This window comes from Aethalodelphis obliquidens, unplaced genomic scaffold (assembly GCF_003676395.1).
Source record: "Aethalodelphis obliquidens isolate GAN/ISIS:26980383/991018 unplaced genomic scaffold, ASM367639v1 scaffold70, whole genome shotgun sequence".
NCBI classification, from domain to species: Eukaryota; Metazoa; Chordata; class Mammalia; order Artiodactyla; family Delphinidae; genus Aethalodelphis; species Aethalodelphis obliquidens.
In genome coordinates this window covers 4,350,051-4,368,788 of record NW_020838014.1, presented here as the reverse complement: position 1 = coordinate 4,368,788, position 18,738 = coordinate 4,350,051, and the positions used below count along the sequence as shown (strand labels likewise).

The 18,738-nt window shown below is 45.2% G+C and overlaps 1 protein-coding gene across 13 annotated transcripts in view; it reads right to left on the bottom strand.

The window, feature by feature from the left end:
* Nucleotides 1–18,087, bottom strand: part of MAB21L3 (mab-21 like 3) — a 54,853-nt gene extending 36,766 nt beyond the window's left edge. For 7 of the 13 annotated variants that reach the window (XR_003429564.1, XR_003429568.1, XR_003429565.1 and 4 more), the window contains exons 1-5: nt 17,194–18,084; nt 15,945–16,191; nt 7,407–7,547; nt 4,102–4,393; nt 36–214 (exon numbers count right to left, since the gene is read on the bottom strand). Coding sequence is in view for 7 of the 13 variants with exons in the window: in XM_027091052.1 (XP_026946853.1) it covers nt 36–214; nt 4,102–4,393; nt 7,407–7,547; nt 15,945–15,992 (660 nt within the window). In the remaining 6 variants the exon portion in view is untranslated. The other 6 variants (XR_003429567.1, XM_027091051.1, XM_027091048.1 and 3 more) reach the window with 5 other exon arrangements.
* Nucleotides 18,088–18,738: the final 651 nt, after the last annotated feature.

Genomic DNA, 18,738 nt, shown 5'->3' with positions numbered 1-18,738 from the left:
CATCTCTGGTGAGCCGGGACCCTGCAGGCTAATACCTTGATGCACTGCACTCTCTCTGCAGAAGGCCAGCGCTTCAGACACGAAGGCCACCGGGCTTTCTTGGACCAGGCGGTGGGGATCTCCACTGAGGGGGTCAGCTCTAGTTCCACCAGACCTGTGGAGGTTTCCACGGCAACTCGAACTGCAGGGCGGTCCATTAGCATGCTGACCTTACCTGGTGGTAAATGACAGACAATGGGAAGACAAAGCTTGGCTCAATACTAGGGTTCAAAGAAGGAATTTGTGAGCTGTGGCTCCTACCAGCTCCTTGTAACTGGTGGGGCAACTTTCAGAGTTTCAGTAGCACACCAGGGCAGCGTGTTTATGTCAACACTAGACAATTAGCTAAGTAAATATTGATAGAAACATTGCTGGAAAAATCTCATTGTTGGTGGGGTTTACTTTTTTCTTTCATCCTCCACCCCTATCTTTTCTAAAACATTAATAGACTCTTTCCAGAAAGCTCAACTGAAAGAGACAGAGAATACAAGGAAAAGGTGTAGCTTTTGCTACTGTAAGATGAAATCCAAGCATTTTTCTATAACCCCCCCATTCCACCCAGATGTCGACCCCATTTAGGATAGCCTCAGACCCCTTACTTACTCATTTGCCTTTGGTGGGGTTCAGCTTAACCTGTCTCTTAACTAAGTCACAGTCTCAGAGACGGTATTTGTTCCCACCACCCATTGACCAGCCTAGCCTCAGATGGATTTATCATCATAAGCCTTGAAATCATAAAATACTTCAAAGTGTGGCAGAGCCGCTGGCTTGAATAGTCAAGTAAGCAGAAAGAAGCCCTTCCTGTCTTTTCCAACCAGGCAAAGAGAGGGAGAGAAAAGGAATGGATCAGGGAAGGTTTTCCAGCTCATACATTAGAATTCATTTCCAGTTTGTTCCCCTTTCTTTCAACAGATACACAGTAATGTTTTGTTTGTTGGCTTGCCTTCGTCGTACATAGGGATGAGCCGTCTTGAATCGGGATCTGTTATTTTGCTTTTCCTTGCTCAGAGAAGGAAACAGAAACTCATTTATTAATTGTGTTAGGCTGTTCAAAAGGAAAACACTCCTCTCCTTGGCTGGGGTGTGATAAAGAGCTTATTGTCTGCATCTCATCAGAGCTGCACAGACAGGAACATGACAACGTCTGGCACTGCAGCATTATTTACTGAAAGTACCTCATCAACCTGGCCCAGTTTGAACCTCTTATATGCACTTTCACCATTAACAGTGTTGCCGAGTGAGGAGGTGAGCACATGTTGGCCCCAGCCTGCCTGGCCCACACCCTGCTTCGCCTACTCTGCCAACTCGGTGTGTGACCTTTGGCCTGTTACTTAATCTCTCTGAATCTCAGTTTTCTTGTCTGTACAACAGTTAGAAAAATGATCCTCACTCTAACAGGGTTGCTATGAGTATTAAATGAAATAATCCATGAACGCACCCTCTACATGGTAACAGTCCATTCAACGCGAGCTATTTCCATTACAGAATCTTTCAGAACTATTCTGTCTAGACAAGCAAAAGTACATGCAGATCCTCTTCTTTCTTTACAAGTGGAGTTGCATATTATTCAGCAATTTGGTTTTTCACTTAATTATGTTGCACAGGCATTTTTCATAACTCTGTGTGTGCATATATACACCACACACACCCTATTCTTTTTTTAATTCTAATTTATCTTTTATTTCAATTTACTCCACCAATGAGAAATATATGCAAATGCAAAAGTCAACAAAGTATTTTAAAAGGGAAATGAAAAGGAGGGATTTCTGTTAAAGTCACATGTTGGATTGGAGATCCCCAAACCCACTGCCAATAAGACATATAAAAGTTTAAAAACATTATTTGTATGTAATGAGACTGCCAGAAAGTAGGAGAATCATTTGAAACTAGCAATGAAGCAAGAACACCTACCCAGGAAAGTACTAAGTGGGAGAATTGCCAAAATACCCTCATGGCGTTAAGCCTCGGTACTTACAGCTTCTGTGTATAGAAACTGCACAGAGAGGAGGAGAGGAGGTCTAACGGGCTGAGGCTGGGGCTTATGCTAGGTGGTAAGCCTCACAAGCCTGGAATCAGGAAAAGCTGTCCCTTGAGGGAAATTATGAACTAAGAGAAATAGACAGATTTTCTCGTGGGCTCTGGATAGTTGATTTAATACAAACAACAACAAAAACCAAGCGCTTCCCTCCTCCCTAGAATTTCAAAGGCGTTAGTCACCGTCCTGTGTTTAGGGCCTGGATGTTTACTTTCCCAAATCATCTAGGTAAGATGGTACTTCTGAGAGTACCAGGAAAAATCAAATACAAGTCTTCTCGGAGAAACACACCCCGATATGCACATGGAGTGTGAACGGTGTTGCATAGACAGGGGGTGTGGGGCTCCAATCCATTATCAACACACCTCGTGCTTTTTAAAGGCCGCGTAATAGTCCACTAGGCAGAGGGAGCATAACTGATGAAGTCAGTTTTCCTTTGTTAGCCATCAGATGATTTCTAATGACTTACTATTACAAAGCCAATTCAGTAGATATCCTCATGCATATTTCTTTGTGTATCTGCAGGAATGTATCTTTAGAACTGGAATTGTTGAATTGCCAAGTAAGCACGTAACAAAAATAAAAATGGACTAACTGCCCTTTGAAAAAGGAGGTACCAATGTACACTTCCAAGAACAATGCATGAAAATGCCTATTTAACCATACTCACTCCTGCACTGAGCATGATTATATGTCAGCCTACGAGGTGTTTTAATGTATATTTCTTGGAATGTATGTTAGATGGAGCATTTTTTATTTTTACTAGCCATTTACATTCTTTTTCTGTGAGCCGTGCTTTTCGGTCAGTATTTCTATTGGTCTGCTCATAGCTTTTCTTATTGGTTTATAAATACTCTTTTATAATTAAGGAAATTAGCCATTTTCCCAGTTTGAAATTCACCTTTTTACTCTGTGTGAACAGAAACATGTGTGTGGGCAGGTGTGCACATATGCTACACTGTACAGTAGCTTAGGATTTTGGGGTTGTGAGAAAATTACAATTCGAAAAGATTCATGCACCCCAATGTTCATTGCAGCACTATTTACAATAGCCAAGGCATGGAGGCAACCTAAATGTCCATCAACAGATGACTAGATAAAGAAGATGTGGTGTGTGTGTGTGTATATATATATATATATATATATATATATATATATAATGAAATATTGCTCAGTCATAAAACAGAATGAATAATTTGCAGCAACATGGATGGACCTAGAGATTATCATACTAAGTGAAGTAAGCCAAAGACATATATCACTTATATGTGGAATCTAAAAAAAGAAAAAAAAAAGATATAAATGAACTTATTTACGAAACAGAAATAGACCCATAGACATAGAAAACAAACTTATGGTTACCAAGGGTGAAAGGGGTGTGGGGAGCGATAGATTAGGAGTTTGGGATTAACATATATACACTACTTATAAAATAGATAACCAACAAGGACCTACTGTATAGCACAGGGAACTATACTCAATACACTGGAAACTAACACAACATTGTAAATCCACTATACTTCAATAAAAAAGAAAAGAAAAAAAAAGATTTTGGGGTTGTCAAACATAATCAGTTCCTTATGGCTTCTGGCTTTTTGTATTTTGGTATGTCAGTGGTTCCCAGATGTGCTGTCCCAGCACACTGGAATACTGCAGTCAGTTGGAGGCTGTTGTAGTGGAAATGTGCTAATAACAAAGATCTGTGGTTGATGAGTAATTTGCGAAAGTACCCAGGTTTTGAAGCTAACATCTTGGAAACGGTGCCTAACCCAAAGACTGTCTTATCTACGCCAGGGCAGTAATCTCTTGAGGCCACGGAAGTGTGTTGTGAGTATGAATTCCATTCTGTGTGTCACAGCATAAAAAAGAGCTAATTCATATTATGGGGATTAAACAGATGTAAAAAGCACATGATTGTATCCTCAATCTAGGGGCGTGAGCTTCAGGAAACACCCAAGCAGAGGGGTTTTTTTAGAGCAAAATGGAAATGCCAGACATTTTCCTTGTACATTTCCTGATCGGCTCACCTGACAGGTGACAGGTTTCAATTGCGTTTTCGACCAGTTTCCGGAACACCTGGAGGACCTTGGCGGGCACAATGTCTCCGTCAATGTTCACATCTGCCTCGTGCCACTGCCACAGGCTCTTCAGAAACTGCTCCACCTCCAGCCACTGCTGCAGGCCCTCTGGGTCCCGCAGGGGGCAGGGCAGCCGGGCGCCCTGCAGGGTGTAGTAGCGCCAGCGCTGCTGCCGGGCCTCCCTGTAACCGGCCAGGCCTCTCATGGGGACTGTGATGAGGAGCTGGGTGGGGGCCAAAACCTGGGATTAGGAAAGGAGGGAGAAGGAGTGTGAGTTCATAGACTCGGGAGGCGACAAGCCCTCAGGGAGCCGCCCTGCTGACCCAGGCCGCTCAGTTAACCACTCAACCCTTAGCAATGTGACAAGGAGGACAGAACTGCGCCCACCTGCCCGCCTGCTGGCAGAGGATTCCGTCTCTGTTGTGCCACTAGCCCATTGTAACGCTTCGGGCAAAGAAATTAACTCAGTGAGGCCTGGGTTTCATGGATCTGCAAGGAAAAAGAGTGAAGTGGACCCGGAACTCTAGAGGCACCTAAAGCTTGAGGGGAGGGGGACAAAAAGCAGGGAGGGGAACTAGTAGTCACTGCTTTCTGCACCTACCAAGCACTGCGATTCTTGTGCATTAGCCTACCTCATGTTCACAGCTACACATGAGGTAGGCTTTGCTAACATTTCCCAGATGAGGAATCTGAGGCTCAGAGGGGCTCCAAGTCTCCCCAGGGACACACAGCCAGTCAGTGGTAGAGCCAGAACTTGACTTTAGGTCTTCCGATTGCTTGTTCAATGGTTAATTGTCTCTCCTGAGCTGGTTCTTAGTCAAGAATCAATGACCCGGCCCGGGATGCGTGAAAGATCCGGTATGAATTAAGGGTGGGAAGAGATGGGAGAGGACGTGAAAGAATTCTGCAAAATGCCTCCCTTTCTTTTTGCTTGTACTGATGACCCACAGTGTTAATGACTAATCCTTACAGAATCACAGGTGACATGAAATCCTGTTTGTTGAGACAAGGTGAGCTATTGAGATGATTCTAAGTTTAATGGGAAGAAGTAAACACTAAGAATCTACTTACTCTGTTTCTACAGGAACCGGGAAAGCAGTGGTCAGGCCAATAGTCCAAGAGATAGAACAAATTAGTCCACAGTGCAGTACCACCAAAGGGAAATGACCTTTAATCACATCACACAGCAGCCCACTCCACCCTGCATGTTTCCCCATCACTCAGCTATACACTGGAAGAGCCACCTCCTTTCCACGGAAAGTTCTGACAGTGGAATTTGAATAACCTTTGCCCAGGGACCAGTCAGTGGCGAATTCAGGGGTGAACACCGAAATCAGCAATAACTCATTCTGCCTCATTTTCATGGAAGAGTAGTATGGATGTTTAGTTGATGGGTGCACGTGACTTCTGGTGTCCATTGAAATGTGGTGGGATTAAAACAAGGGAGGGGGGATCTAAACTATGGCCTTTAAAATCTATATAGTTTGGGGGACTTCCCTGGCGGTCCAGTGGTTAAGACTCTGCGCTTCCACTGCAGGGGGCACGGGTTCCATCCTTGTTCGGGGAACTAAGATCCTGCATGCTGTGTGGCGTGGCCAAAACAAAAACAAAAAACCCCAAATCTATATATTTTTTGAACCCACTTTCATATGAATCCAAGAACACAACTATCATGTTATTAGTCACAAAAATGGTGGTTAATAAATGCTTATTGAATTTGGGCCAAGATAAAATAAAAGCATTTTTATATGCCCCACTGTAACTATTTTCAAAACTTATATAATATGCAGGATACAGTGTATATAAATGCAAGATATACTTTAAGCTATGAATTCTAAGTGCGACCACAGAAGGAAATTTCTCCAGATATAGTTCTAGGAAAAGTGGTGTTATGTTTCTATTCCTAGTCACTTGCCTATATTTGTCCTGTTTAGGTTGGCAAGGTAGTAGAGGTGGGCAGATGATGTTCTGACATTCCAGGATCCAATCTAATTTTATAATTTTCATCCTGGAGTAAATTTCTTAAAGTCTGATTCTGTCCCCAAATCCACAAGTCCCAGCATCTTGTGGGTGGTCATTGTACCCACTAGACTTGAAATGTCCTGGACTAGCAATGGTCTTTCGTTCAGGTACCAATTCTTTTGATTCCTCATTCATTCAACAGAAGTTGAGCGTCTATCATGGGCCACACACTATGCTGGGTGCTAGGAAGGCAGCAAGCAAGAAACATGATCCTTATGAGCAAGGAACTTACGGTCTTGTGTGAGAGCTGGGGCATGCGTACACACAAGTTTAATACTTCTATGAAAGAGGTTCTTGTGTGTCACAAGAAAAATCACGATAAAGGAACACAGAGATTCGGAATGATTCAGAGCCTCACTTCTCTCATCTCTAAAAGGGAGCAAACCATAATGTCTGTTCCACTAGGTTGTGTGCAAGTTTGGGTGAGATCATTTCTGTGAGACTGGCTTTGCCCACACTACCATGTTGCATGAATGCTGGTTGTCACACACGGGCCCTGGGGGTTTAGAGCTCTGTGGGATTCCTTAGCAGGGACAGAGTTGCCAGGCTGCTCCTGCAGTTCCTAAGGGCCACCTCTTCCAGTTTCTTCCTTCCCCCACCTGTAGCCCATCCACTATCACTTTCAACTCTTTTCTCACCAATGCCTTGAGTTCCCTGTACCCAGTCCCCAATCTATTAAATGGGTGCTTAATAAATGAATGTGTGCTTAACTGAACTTTTTTTTTTTTTTTTTTTTGCGGTATGCGGGCCTCTCACTGTTGTGGCCTCTCCCGTCTCGGAGCACAGGCTCCGACGCGCAGGCTCAGTGGCCATGGCCCACAGGCCCAGCCGCTCCGCGGCATGTGGGATCTTCCCGGACTGGGGCACGAACCCGCGTCCCCCTCATCGGCAGGCGGACTCCCAACCACTGCGCCACCAGGGAAGCCCTTAACTGAACTTTAATTGGTACAGTGGAACATGCTTTGGAATCAGAAGCACAGGTGGAGTTCTGGTTTTAGTGCCTAATATGACTTGATCAAGTCATTTGACTTTTTTAAGCCTCAATTTTTATCATCTGTAAAGTAGGAATGTGGGGCTTCAACTGCAGTAACATCTATGCAATGAGTGTAAGTGGTAAATACTAAGAGATCTTGTTAGTAATCTTAGTGGTGCAAGTGCCTGACACATGCTGAGACCACCCCCCTGTTTCCTGGCTCGCTGGGTGGGCACTTAGAGCCAAGTGACCCACGTACCTTAATGTTCTCATTGTACGTGTCAGAGTAAAGGACGGCTTGAAATCGAATGTCTTGGTAGCTGATTTCTGTGGTCAGATGATGGACAATTTTCTGCACCTCTTCCACCGTCTGGGAAATCCACTGGCGCCTCAAGTCCACCTGGGTGTGAAAGGATCAGCAAAGGCCGTCATTCCCGGATCAAGCCCCAAGGAAGTGACGAGACAGGGCACAGCTCAGAAAATCCTGCCCTTCCAAGAGCTCCGGGAGAGATGAACTTAGGTCTGATGACACCCGTTGGTGCCTCAGTGTTCTCTTCTGAAATAGAAGCGTTGCTCAATATTTATGTAGTACCTGCCTTGCGGTAGGTGCTTTCTAGGTCCTCGCATGACAGTGAGCAGGACAGCAGCGAACAAGATAGAGATACTTGCTTTCTAGTTGAAAATACAGGACACATGCGTATGTGTGTGTGTATACATACATACATACACACAAACACATATACATATATGTGTACACACATATGTATAATGTAAGATCAGGTATAAGTCCCAAGAAGAACAATACAATAGGATAAGGGACTAGAGAATAAAGGGGCTGCTATTTTAGACTGGTGGCCAGGGAAGGCCTCTCGAAGGAGGTGAGATTTGAGCGAGCCCTGATGACAGCTTGGGAAAGCAAATTCCAAGGCCCCTAAAGCAGGAGCAAGCTTGGAAAGGCTCAAGCGCCAGCAAGGAGGCCTTTGCTGTGGTTATAGGAAAAGAAGAAGGAGGGTGATAGGAGATGAACTTGGAAAGGATGGTGGGGGCCAGGCCATCCCACAGGGTTTTGTGAACCATGGTGAGAGTCTAACATGGGATAAGAATGCCTGCTGTCCGGGTTGGTGAATATAAAATAGTCTAAGGCACGTGAACATGCGGCGGATCGTCTTCTGTATGTCATCAATACATGATGGTTCCCTTCTCCCCTGCGCTCACCCCGTCCTTTGGCTCCTAGACCCTTAAGAAAAGGCGTGCCCTGATGTCTCTTCTGACTCTGCACGGCAAGTCTCCAAGAACTGGAACGGGCTCTTTGTTACGTTGCTCCGGAGGCACCTGCAGGCTGGTGTTTGATAAGGGTCTCCCTCAGAGATGCTGCAGAGCGTGTGTCTTATATGACCTTAAGTACGATGATCAGGTCTATACTAGCTTTTAATATCATCTTCTTGCCACCAGCAGCCAGCCACCCCTCTCCGTGTGTTCATCTCAGAGCATTCATCATGGGAGAAGGGACAAAGGGTAGCTTTTTTGAGCATCTATAAACTATCAAGATTCTGCATCTTTTGGAGTATGTAAGTGGAAGAGAGAAGGTAGTCACAGAGAGGGGCAGGTCATTTGCCATGCCCAAAATAAAGGCAAGTGCTTGTAGAAGCATAATTAAGGGTCTCTCCAGTGTAGGACTTCTCTGATGTGCTGGGATTGAATTCCATTTGACCAATTTTTGTTGAACATCCACTTCATGCCAGGTTCTGTGCCTACAGTGTTGTCAAGAGGTTGACAGATAAGATGACAAAGCAAGACCAATAAACTGGAAATTAAAATTACAGCCATTAGTGCTAAGTGTAGGTTTGCAAAGGATGCTAAGGGTACACAAAAAAGGGAAACTGCATCTAGCCTGGAGGCCTTCCTGAAGGCATGGTATATCAGAGTTGTATCTTGAAAGGTTAGCAGGAGTTAGCTAGAAAGAGAAGGTTGTTCTAGAAAGAGAAAATGGTAGATACTTAACACAAGGAGCACAAGGGGAGAACTGCAATTGTTTCTACTTTGTTGGAGCAGACGTTGCCTTGGAGGAGAATGGTGAGGTGGGAGAACAAACGGTGAGAGGTCTTGAAAATAGAGGAAGAATTTCAAGAACAAAGTCAACATTAACTGGCTGAGTGAGATAAGGCCCCCCAAATGCCCGTAGAGTTTGGTAACTAGAACAGGACTGATGTGTTTGGGGAAACCGTGGGCGTCAAGCCAGACGGCAGTGGGTTTAGAGAGAATGGGAAACCAGCAAGTGAAGTCAGAGGTAAGCGACTCCTCCCGCAAGCCTGGCTGGGGGAAGGAAAAAACAAAAACAAGGACAGCAATGGGTTTTTTCAAAAGGACACACAGGTTCGAACATGGTTAGATGCTGAGAGAAAAGAGCCAGTGAAGAAGGAAGAAGGCAGAGAGCAAAACCCCTGAGCAAGGGTTTCCCAGCCAGGAAGCATTGTGGAAGTCCAGAAACCTGGTGAGGAGCTCGTCTCCGTGCGTCAGAAGGAAAAGAAGATGGGTGCAAATGCAGGTAAAAGCATAGAGATTTCCTGCCTGACGTCAGCAGGAGACAAGGCAGTGCGTTGAGAGTGAGGTGAGAAGAGGGAGGCAGGGGACTTCAGGGTGACAGACATTGGCAATAGCTTCTCTAAGGGATGAGGGGCCATTTGGGCACATGGGTAAAGGTTGCCAGGCAGAACCAAGACTCAGCTCTGGGTGCATGAAGCTGTGGGATACCAGTGGGCTCATTTATAAGAGGTTGTCCAGTACCTCCCGGCCCTCCAGGGGTAACAGTGGAAGTGCTGAGACTAGAGTTTGCTGGCAAGATCTGGAGGAGAGCAAGGGAAGAGATCAGTGGAGGGCCATGTTTTCGAGCCTGGGCCGAGAATGGATGAAGCCAGTTTGGTAGATTAGGGGACATTGGACAAGTTCAGGGGCCAGACATCTGATCAGGAATAGTGGGAAAAAGTAAGACAAGGGCTAACTAGATAGAACGCTGCAGTCAGAATGGTTGGGAAATAGTAATCTTGAATAGTGAAGTTCTCAGAATGTGTTGAGGACTAAGGCTAACTTCCAAGTCCACTGATGTGAGTCCATAGAACTTGACTGTTAGTAACACAGTGGTGACTCTATATATGCAGATACATTTTGTTTCCTATGTTAATAAACGAATGAAAGATTCATTACCGTATTGATACTATCAAATAATTTTTAACTGATAAAAGCTTGAAAGTGTGTGTGTGTGTGTGTGTGTGTGTGTGTGCGCACGCACGCACCTAGTGGGAAGAGTTCTCCATTGTGAACCTCATCTACAAATTATGCTGCCATTTGATGGTAGAATTTTCTTACCGGCAGGACAAGTTCAGACACCCCTTAGAAGACACCTATAATTTCTCATTCATTATTCCTCTTTATGACCTGTTCTGACGTGTGAAGATAAAAATCAGAATAAGGAAATACTTTTCTGGGCCCAGAGCCACAAATTCTGGTTTTAATTTTCTTTGTCTGTCCCTTTGGCTGCAATTTAAACCCAGGATCTTAGAATTGGAAGAGTCTCAGAAATCATCTTGTCTGGTATCCTTTTACAGAAGGCCAGAGTGACACAGTGGCCCTCCTAATATCACACTGGTACTTAGCAGTATGACTAGACCTAAGGCCCAGGTTCCCCAACTCTTCTTTCTGTCACACTGTGCTACACCCTCAATTAGGAGTTCCAGAAATAATACCTACCTTTATCCTCTTTCTGAACCTGACCATGCCCTCAGTTTGGAGTTCATGAAATAACAAGTCCAAAGTTGTTCTGACATGCCGCAATACTGACTGCTCTGGCATGCCGCAGACACGTAAGGGCAACACAGCAGGGGTCGGACAGTGATGCAGGGCTTAACCAGAGCTGCGGAGGGAGAGCCCTGCCTTGGACAGGGCTGCCCCAGGACCCAAGCCACTGGAGTCAAGGGGGAGCCGCTTTCCTGTTAGGTGATGGGCAGCCCCTTCCTGCCTATGTCTCTGGATACACTTCCTGCCATTGGTTCTTAGCAAACAGGATCACAGAGCTATTCACCTGCCCCCAAAGGGGTTTGGGCTGGGGGTTTCCCAGGCTCAGTCCCACGTACCTCTTGTCACTCCCACGATCTAAACCACAACCCAGAAGCCCCAGGCTGTTTCCCTCCACTTGTCCTGACCATGCCTATGGGTAAGAAGATTCCATTTCACTGTGTGGGAAAGCAGGAAATGGGGCCTGAGGCAGCTTTACAGGGAGTGGCCCTGGTGAAAGAAGGAGGCTCTACCGGTCACCAGCCCAATGTCAGAATCCCTTTGTTGCCTCTCAAACTTCAGGAAGCAAGCTAAGATACCCGTGGTAACCTTGAAGCAGCCTTGTCACTAAATTTATTTCACAGCAAAGCTTTGAAACAAACTTAAGGAGGAAATATGATAATTTAAGAAGATGGATCAAAGCCCATTTGGTCCAAATTTTTTTTTTTGGCCGCTCCCTGCGGCTTGTGGCATCTTATTTCCCTGACCAGAGATCGAACCTGGGCCCTAAGAGTGAAAGCGCCAAGTCCTAACCACTGGACCACCAGGGAATTCCCTCATGCAGTCCAAACTTGACCTTGAGTGCCTGTTTAAGTTTCATTCACGTCCTCTGCTGATGAGGTCAATGCACAAAGGTTGGTACTTCCCTGGTGGTCCAATGGTAAAGAATCTGCCTTCCAATGCAGGGGATGCATGTTCGATCCCTGGTCAGGGAACTAAGATCCCACATGCCAAGGGGCAACTAAGCCCACGCGTGGCAACAACTGTGCCCGTGCGCCTCAACTAGAGAGACTGCGTGCCGCAAACTGCAGAGCCCACGTGCTCTGGAGCCTGCGCACCACAACTAGAGAGAAGCCCGAGTGCCACAACGAAAGAACCTGTGAGCTGCAATGAAAATCTCGTGTGCTGCAACTAGGGTCCGACGTAGCCCAAATAAATAAATAAATAAGTAAGTAAAAGAGACTTTGTCTTAAAAAATAAATAAATAAAGAGAAACACTTTGTTTCTAAAGGGAAGCATTTGTGGGTGTGGCAGAGCAAAAGCAGAAATGAATTGTGGTAAATTAACCAGGCCCATGATGTTAGATGTGGTTAGATCATCTAATCCAACCCCTGCATTGCACTGACCCTGCAAAAGTTATGCCACACTCCTTAGCATACAGATTTAGTCACTCTAACTAAGCAGAGTTTACGCAGAAACAGTCATTAGAGACTGCTGGCACCTTTAAGGTTGCCATCCATTTTTTGTGGGCCTCCCTCCAGGGCTTGTCTGTGTGCCCACACGCATGTCCACCTCCCCGGGCACAGCGTCAGGCCCATTGTTGTCCCACATCATTTGCTGCTATTAATAGCTCAAGTTTGTGAACAATTTCCTGTTTCAAATAAAAATTATTGAGAATTCAAGGTTATTCCTTATAATTACATCAGTCTGACTCACTTGTATTCCCACATGCTTTCCTGAGAGGGAGGTAGGGGGTATGCTAAATAGTGCACCAGGAATGCCACACAGGCCTGGCCACACCCAGGAGCATGTGGCCAATGCGAATGTCATCCATAGTGAGTGCCACTGGGGAAAAAGGCTGAGAACTTCCTTCTGGACAACAGGAAGTCAGACTTTTAATTCTGGAATTGCGTTAACTCCAATAATCAGTTTAAAAAAGTGGTGGGGTGGGGGGGCGCAGACACTGACTGTCTCTGTCTTCCAGGGGTTAATAATTTAAAGGCACGGAGACTTAAATTCAGTGATCCATACAGATAAGACATCACACTCTCCATCTTTTTAGACTAATTCTTCCATGAACCAAATGCTTGGGCCCCACAGGATATTTGCAGCTCCCAAAGAGCAGAAGCCATAGCAACAGCAGCACCGTGGAGCTAAGACTGGTGAGGCGTTGCTGTGCGCAGGATACTTTATAAGGGTTCGCTCCTTTGAGACTCCCGATAAGCCTTTAAGGTGGATGCTGTGATAATCCCCATTTTACAGAGGACGACACTGGAGTTCAGAAAGTGTAATAACTTACCCGGGGTCCCGGAGTCAATAAGTCACAGAACAGGAATCCACACCCAGGCGGTGCCCTTGTTCATAATCACTGCACCGCTCTGCCTCCCCAAGGACAAGGAGACTGGGAATGAAAACCGCTAACTGCTTGAATGGGGTTCCAGTAGCTGGAAGGCCTCTCCTCCACTCGTTAAAACCCTATGCATTACGCATGTGCTAAGGCTTTGTCATCACTCCTTCTGTGAAACGTCTCTCCCATCAGAGGTCACACTGCTCTCTTCCCCTCCAGCACCTTGTTTAAATCTCTATGTAGTGGGCTTCCCTGGTGGCACAGTGGTTAAGAATCCGCCCGCTAATGCAGGGGACACGGGTTCAAGCCCCGGTCCGGGAAGATCCCACATGCCGTGGAGCAACTAAGCCCGTGCACCACAACCACTGAGCCTACGCTCTAGAGCCTGCGAGCCACAACTACTGAGCCTGTGTGCTGCAACTACTGAAGCCTGTGCGCCTAGAGCGCGTGCTCCACAATAAGAGAAGCCACTGCCATGAGAAGCCTGCGCACCGCAATGAAGAGTAGCCCCCGCTCACTGCAACTAGAGAAAGCCCGCGTGCAGCAATGAAGATCCAATGCGGCTGAAAATAAAATTAAATAAATAAGTAAATCTCTATGTAGCGCTTGTGATGTTAAGCATTTGCTGTCTGCACGGGGAACTTCCTCCTTTTACCTTTGGGGTTATGTGCAAAATCTGCAGGTGAGATAGGGTCACCCTTCAAGATACCCAAACACAAAATTTCTCTCTCACTAAGCAGGTCACATCCGGACCTGTGTTTTGGGCACTGTGTTTTGCACTGTGTGTGTTTATGGTGATATAGAGGGTTTAGCAGATGAAATGTGGTTTGGTGTAAAAAAAGAATAGGCTGAAACCACAGCATCTTCACTAACTGTGTGACTTTGGACACGCTGTTTAATCAGCACGAGCCCTGCTTCCCCCTCTGTTAAAATGGAGGCAATATGCACGTGTCACATGATTGTTGATTAAATGAGACACTGTAGGGCCTCAACCTGCTAGCACCTTTAACACTCGTCTTGCATTACCTTCAATGAGCCCTGAAGATACTTCTGACCACATACGTGCAATGATACTATGTGAATTCAAAGGGAATAAAGATATCCGAGACACTGTTCTTCCCTCTGGAAACTTATAAAGAATAAAATGATATACTATTTAAGTTGCCACCAAGATAACGATAGGAAAGGCATCAGGAGTCAAGATACAATTGATCGCAAAATAAATATGATCAGTGATCATTACGATGGGAGTTCACAGGAAGACACAAACGTTTTGTGTTGGGGTGTCAGATTAATCTTTCATGAGCAAGTGGACTCTGAGCTGAGTTTGAAGGATGAGGATGAGTCAGAAAAATGAAGAAGAGACAGGATATCTCCCCAGGTGGGGGGGAGGGATGCTCTGGCCTGAGACCTTCTCAGGGCACAGTTCTTGTGGGACAGGGCAGTCAGACTCAACCACCTACAGGGCGGAGTAGGGGACACACATGGGGCGGGGTGGGGGAGGCGGATGTCAGACTCCAGCAGTGCCGCAGCCTCCAGTGGGACAGACACTCAGCTCCATCCCATGGCTGCCAGGTAAGAAACTGGGACCTGTGGTTGCCAGATAACCTGATTTTTTTTCCAGAGAAGATGGAAAGCTGGATTTCTATGCAAAATCTCACAATTTTGAAATGTTTGTAACAAATTTGACAAAATTTAAAAATTCTCTGCAGGCCAAAGAAAACACATGCTCAGGCTGGATTCCACATAGAGAGCTTTTGTTTAGAATTTCTGTGATTGAAGATGCAGGGAAGCAGAGAGTAGAAAGATAAAGTATTATTTTAATGCCAGGCTAAAATATTTGGATTTTTTTCTTTCAGAAAACACAGGACAATGGGGAAATGCCAGCTAACGCCCCTTCCACTTATAGCCCCCAAAAGGAGAAATCATTTTGTTTGCTATAATTTTTATTATGATAAGTTTTCCCTATTTACCCTCTTAATGGTTTTGCCTAAGAAATCAACTTGACTTATCATTATAATAATGAACTCTGCTCTGTTTACTCGTAAAGGCATGAAAACTCTAGACTAGGGCCTAACTCTTTGTTTAAATGTTTTAGTTTTAAGGGTGGCTCTGTGTCTTAATCGCTTTGGCTGTAAATGGAAAGGCTTAAACTAGATAATATTTAATGTCCCTTCAAGTTCTAACATCCAAAGAGCCTATGACTCTATAGAGAAGAAATTAAATTAGTTCTTAATTGATGCATACTAAAAATATAGTGGTAATACATACATATTTTAATCTAGCAGTTTTACAGTTTTCAAAGAGCTTTCTTATTTACTCTTTTTCAAAGACCCCACTAAGATCCTATTATCACTCCCATTTTACAGAGAAGAAAACTGAGGCTCAGACAGGTTAAGTGTCTTGCTCATGACCACCCAGGCATCAGTGGCAGAGCTGGAGTTCCAGCCCAAGTTCTAACTCTTCCTTCCACATTCTATTTCCAATGTACCTCTTGCACTAGAACCTCAAAGAGAGGACTGAAATATGGTAAGTCCCTGAACACTCTTACGGGTGATGGTCTTGAGTTACTGAGGAGCATTTTCTATATCTTTGGAAACAAGCTGAAATTCTTTCTGCATCAAGGTTGGTGGGGCGGGAGGGTGGGAGGGGCGCATGGGAGAGACCCGTATCTGTCCTTACCTTATTCAGCAGGCAATCTTCTAAGTTTCCTTCCATTAGGGATTTCATGTCTTCTTGGTCTATGCTGAGCAGAACAGCAGAGTCTTGGTTTGTCTCTCAGCAGAGAGAGCACTTGTGCATAGATCTCTCAGTGATATTAGTCTCTGGGTGCTGAATTTCTCTGGGACTGTGTATGTGGACCACAGACTTGCCTTCTCAATTCTTCATTCAAGCTCTCATTTCCAAATTGTGAGCATCCATCTTTCATCTTTTGGGAAATTAAAAAAAAAAAAAAGAATTGAAGGAGAGTTGATGAAACTGCATTTGAGTCCAGCCAAATTTTACTCTATTTAGCTCTGTTGACTGGGGTGTTGACCGAAGGGCAATTTTCCAAGTTGTATTTCCCACTCAAATACTCAAAAGTTCCATTCAAGACGGAAACGCCCTGTAGTTGGCTTCTTCCGAGCTATTTATGCTCTTATCCTGACACTAGATGCACCTTTGAGCTCAGTATCTTATATCTCCTTGTTCTAACCCTGTTGACAGTAAATATCCCTTGCCCTCCAATCCAGAAAACCCCACAGATGGATTTACCTTCTTTACAATAAACAAAACTGCCAAACAACCAGCCTGGCACCCATGATTATGCCTACAAACAAGTGATCAGGACACAACAATTCGCATGTGGAAACACACACACACACACACACAGGCATGGACACACACAGGCACACACACACACACACACACAGGTATGGACACACACAGGCACATACACACACACACAGGTATGGACACACACAGGCACATACACACACACACAGGCATGGACACACACAGGCACATACACACACACACACACATACACACACACACGTATGGACACACACAGGCACACAGAAGCACACCCAGGAATGGCAGGACAGGATCCTTCCGCTCACCTGCTGACCTTTAAATCTCCCTCTTCCCACCTGAAAGCTAGCAGTAAAAATAAAGTCAGTGTAAACAGGCTCCTCAAGAGCCGAGGAAACACTCACATCTGGTTTTGCCAGCAAAACTATGCTGGAAAACAGCTCAGGCAGCAAATTCCCAGTCTGGCTGGCTGGGGCTAGTTTTATTACAGAAAAAAAATTTCACAATGGCTTGATCTCCCTGAAACTGGTAAACATCAGAGTCTGCTATCAGATGATCTAAAGGTATTAGAGCACTTCTGGGAGCCCAGCTCAATTCGGAGCAATGTTGCAAAGGCAAGTGTTTTTCCCAAACCCACCTCTGAGTGCATCCTCTGGGCGCTCAGCAACCACGTTGGGCGCCCGGGCTGCTCTGTGTTCTGTAACCACAGCATTCGCATATCTCCCCGAACTTGGCACCATCTGAAAGCCACATCCACATCAGAGCTCCGGCTGCTCCGTGCTCCACCCACCTCACTAATAATCCCGGGGTTCCGTCCAGCTTCTGCAGCTCCCCTCTGGGAACCAGCAGTCTGATCTGAATATGGTAAAGCCGCCCCTCCTCAGTACTGCCTCGACTTTTCATTTTCTTCCATTTGTAATTTTAAACCTCCTTCTTTTGATAGCAAGTGTTCCCGAATATTTCAGAATCTTCTTCTTTTGCCTTCTCTTACCGCTGGTCATTCGTTCCAAACTACCAGTTTTTCACAGACCAAGAGTCTCTTTCCTCTGTGCTTCTTGCAATTCAGAGTTCTCTTTCCACCTCATTTTCAACTTCACCAAAGTCCTCCTGTTTTTCCCAGGTGTTCTTGCTGTTGTCCTTACTTCTGCTTCACTGTAATCATTAACGCAGGAGTCCCTCTCCTCTGGTGGGGTCTTTCCTACTGTTCTAAGGTTACCCCAGTCGCCCGTCATCAGATGCACAAACTTTCATCCTTTTGTGCCTGTGGTGGCCTTACCTCGATTGCTCCAGTACCGCAGCTGATCAAAATGCTGAAAGTGGCATTCTTCTCCTGTGCTAGGGTCCGGTGACACTTGCCAGTTGTGAGCGGGGAAAGCAATGAACAGGGACAACTGCGGAGCCTGGGAGAAGAAGAAGGAGCACGCGCTCAGGGTGGCTTACTAGAGTCTAATTTTACCTGGATGCTGTACCCAGGAAATGGGGTGTTGTATAGACACGACCAGTTCCCTGCTCCAGGATGTTCCTTATGGGCAAAGGTTCTGAAATACAGGGCAGTCCCACAAACACAGGTACTCTGACAGATTGGCAAAGACAAAATTTCTTTGTAGATAGAGATCTCTGGCTAATTGGATATTGGATCAGCAAATATTTATTGAGCAACAGATTGCCCAAGGCACTCTGCTGTGTCACTGAGAGGGATTAAAAATGGACTCAGATTTCCCTCTTTCCTCGGGAAATAAATATCCTTGTTTCTCATGACTCACACCAAATGCAAGTATGAACATGTAAACCAACTTTAGCTCAACTTCTGTTGTGAGGACCAAGAAGTTATTCTTTAAAGTCAGTTGAACAAAGGCATTCAAACCCTAAACCATCAATATAAGAAGCCCTGGGAAGATCATGTCACCTGGTTCACCAGCAAAGGTGTTTGTTACTGATTTACCTTAGTGGCCAGGATTTTCATACCAAAAAGGGGAAGGGTTGGCTTGATTCAGATCAATCTTAAATATACAAATTTGTTAAACTTCACCAAGATTACAAATTCTGACTTATTCTTTCAAAGATTTCTTTTAATCCCAGGGTGACTCAAATCTGACAGTTCAGAGGACCAAATAGAGATAATTGTTTAAGCTGTGAGGAAGCCCCCAGCAATGAACAGACCCTGTCTGTTCTGTGTCACCTG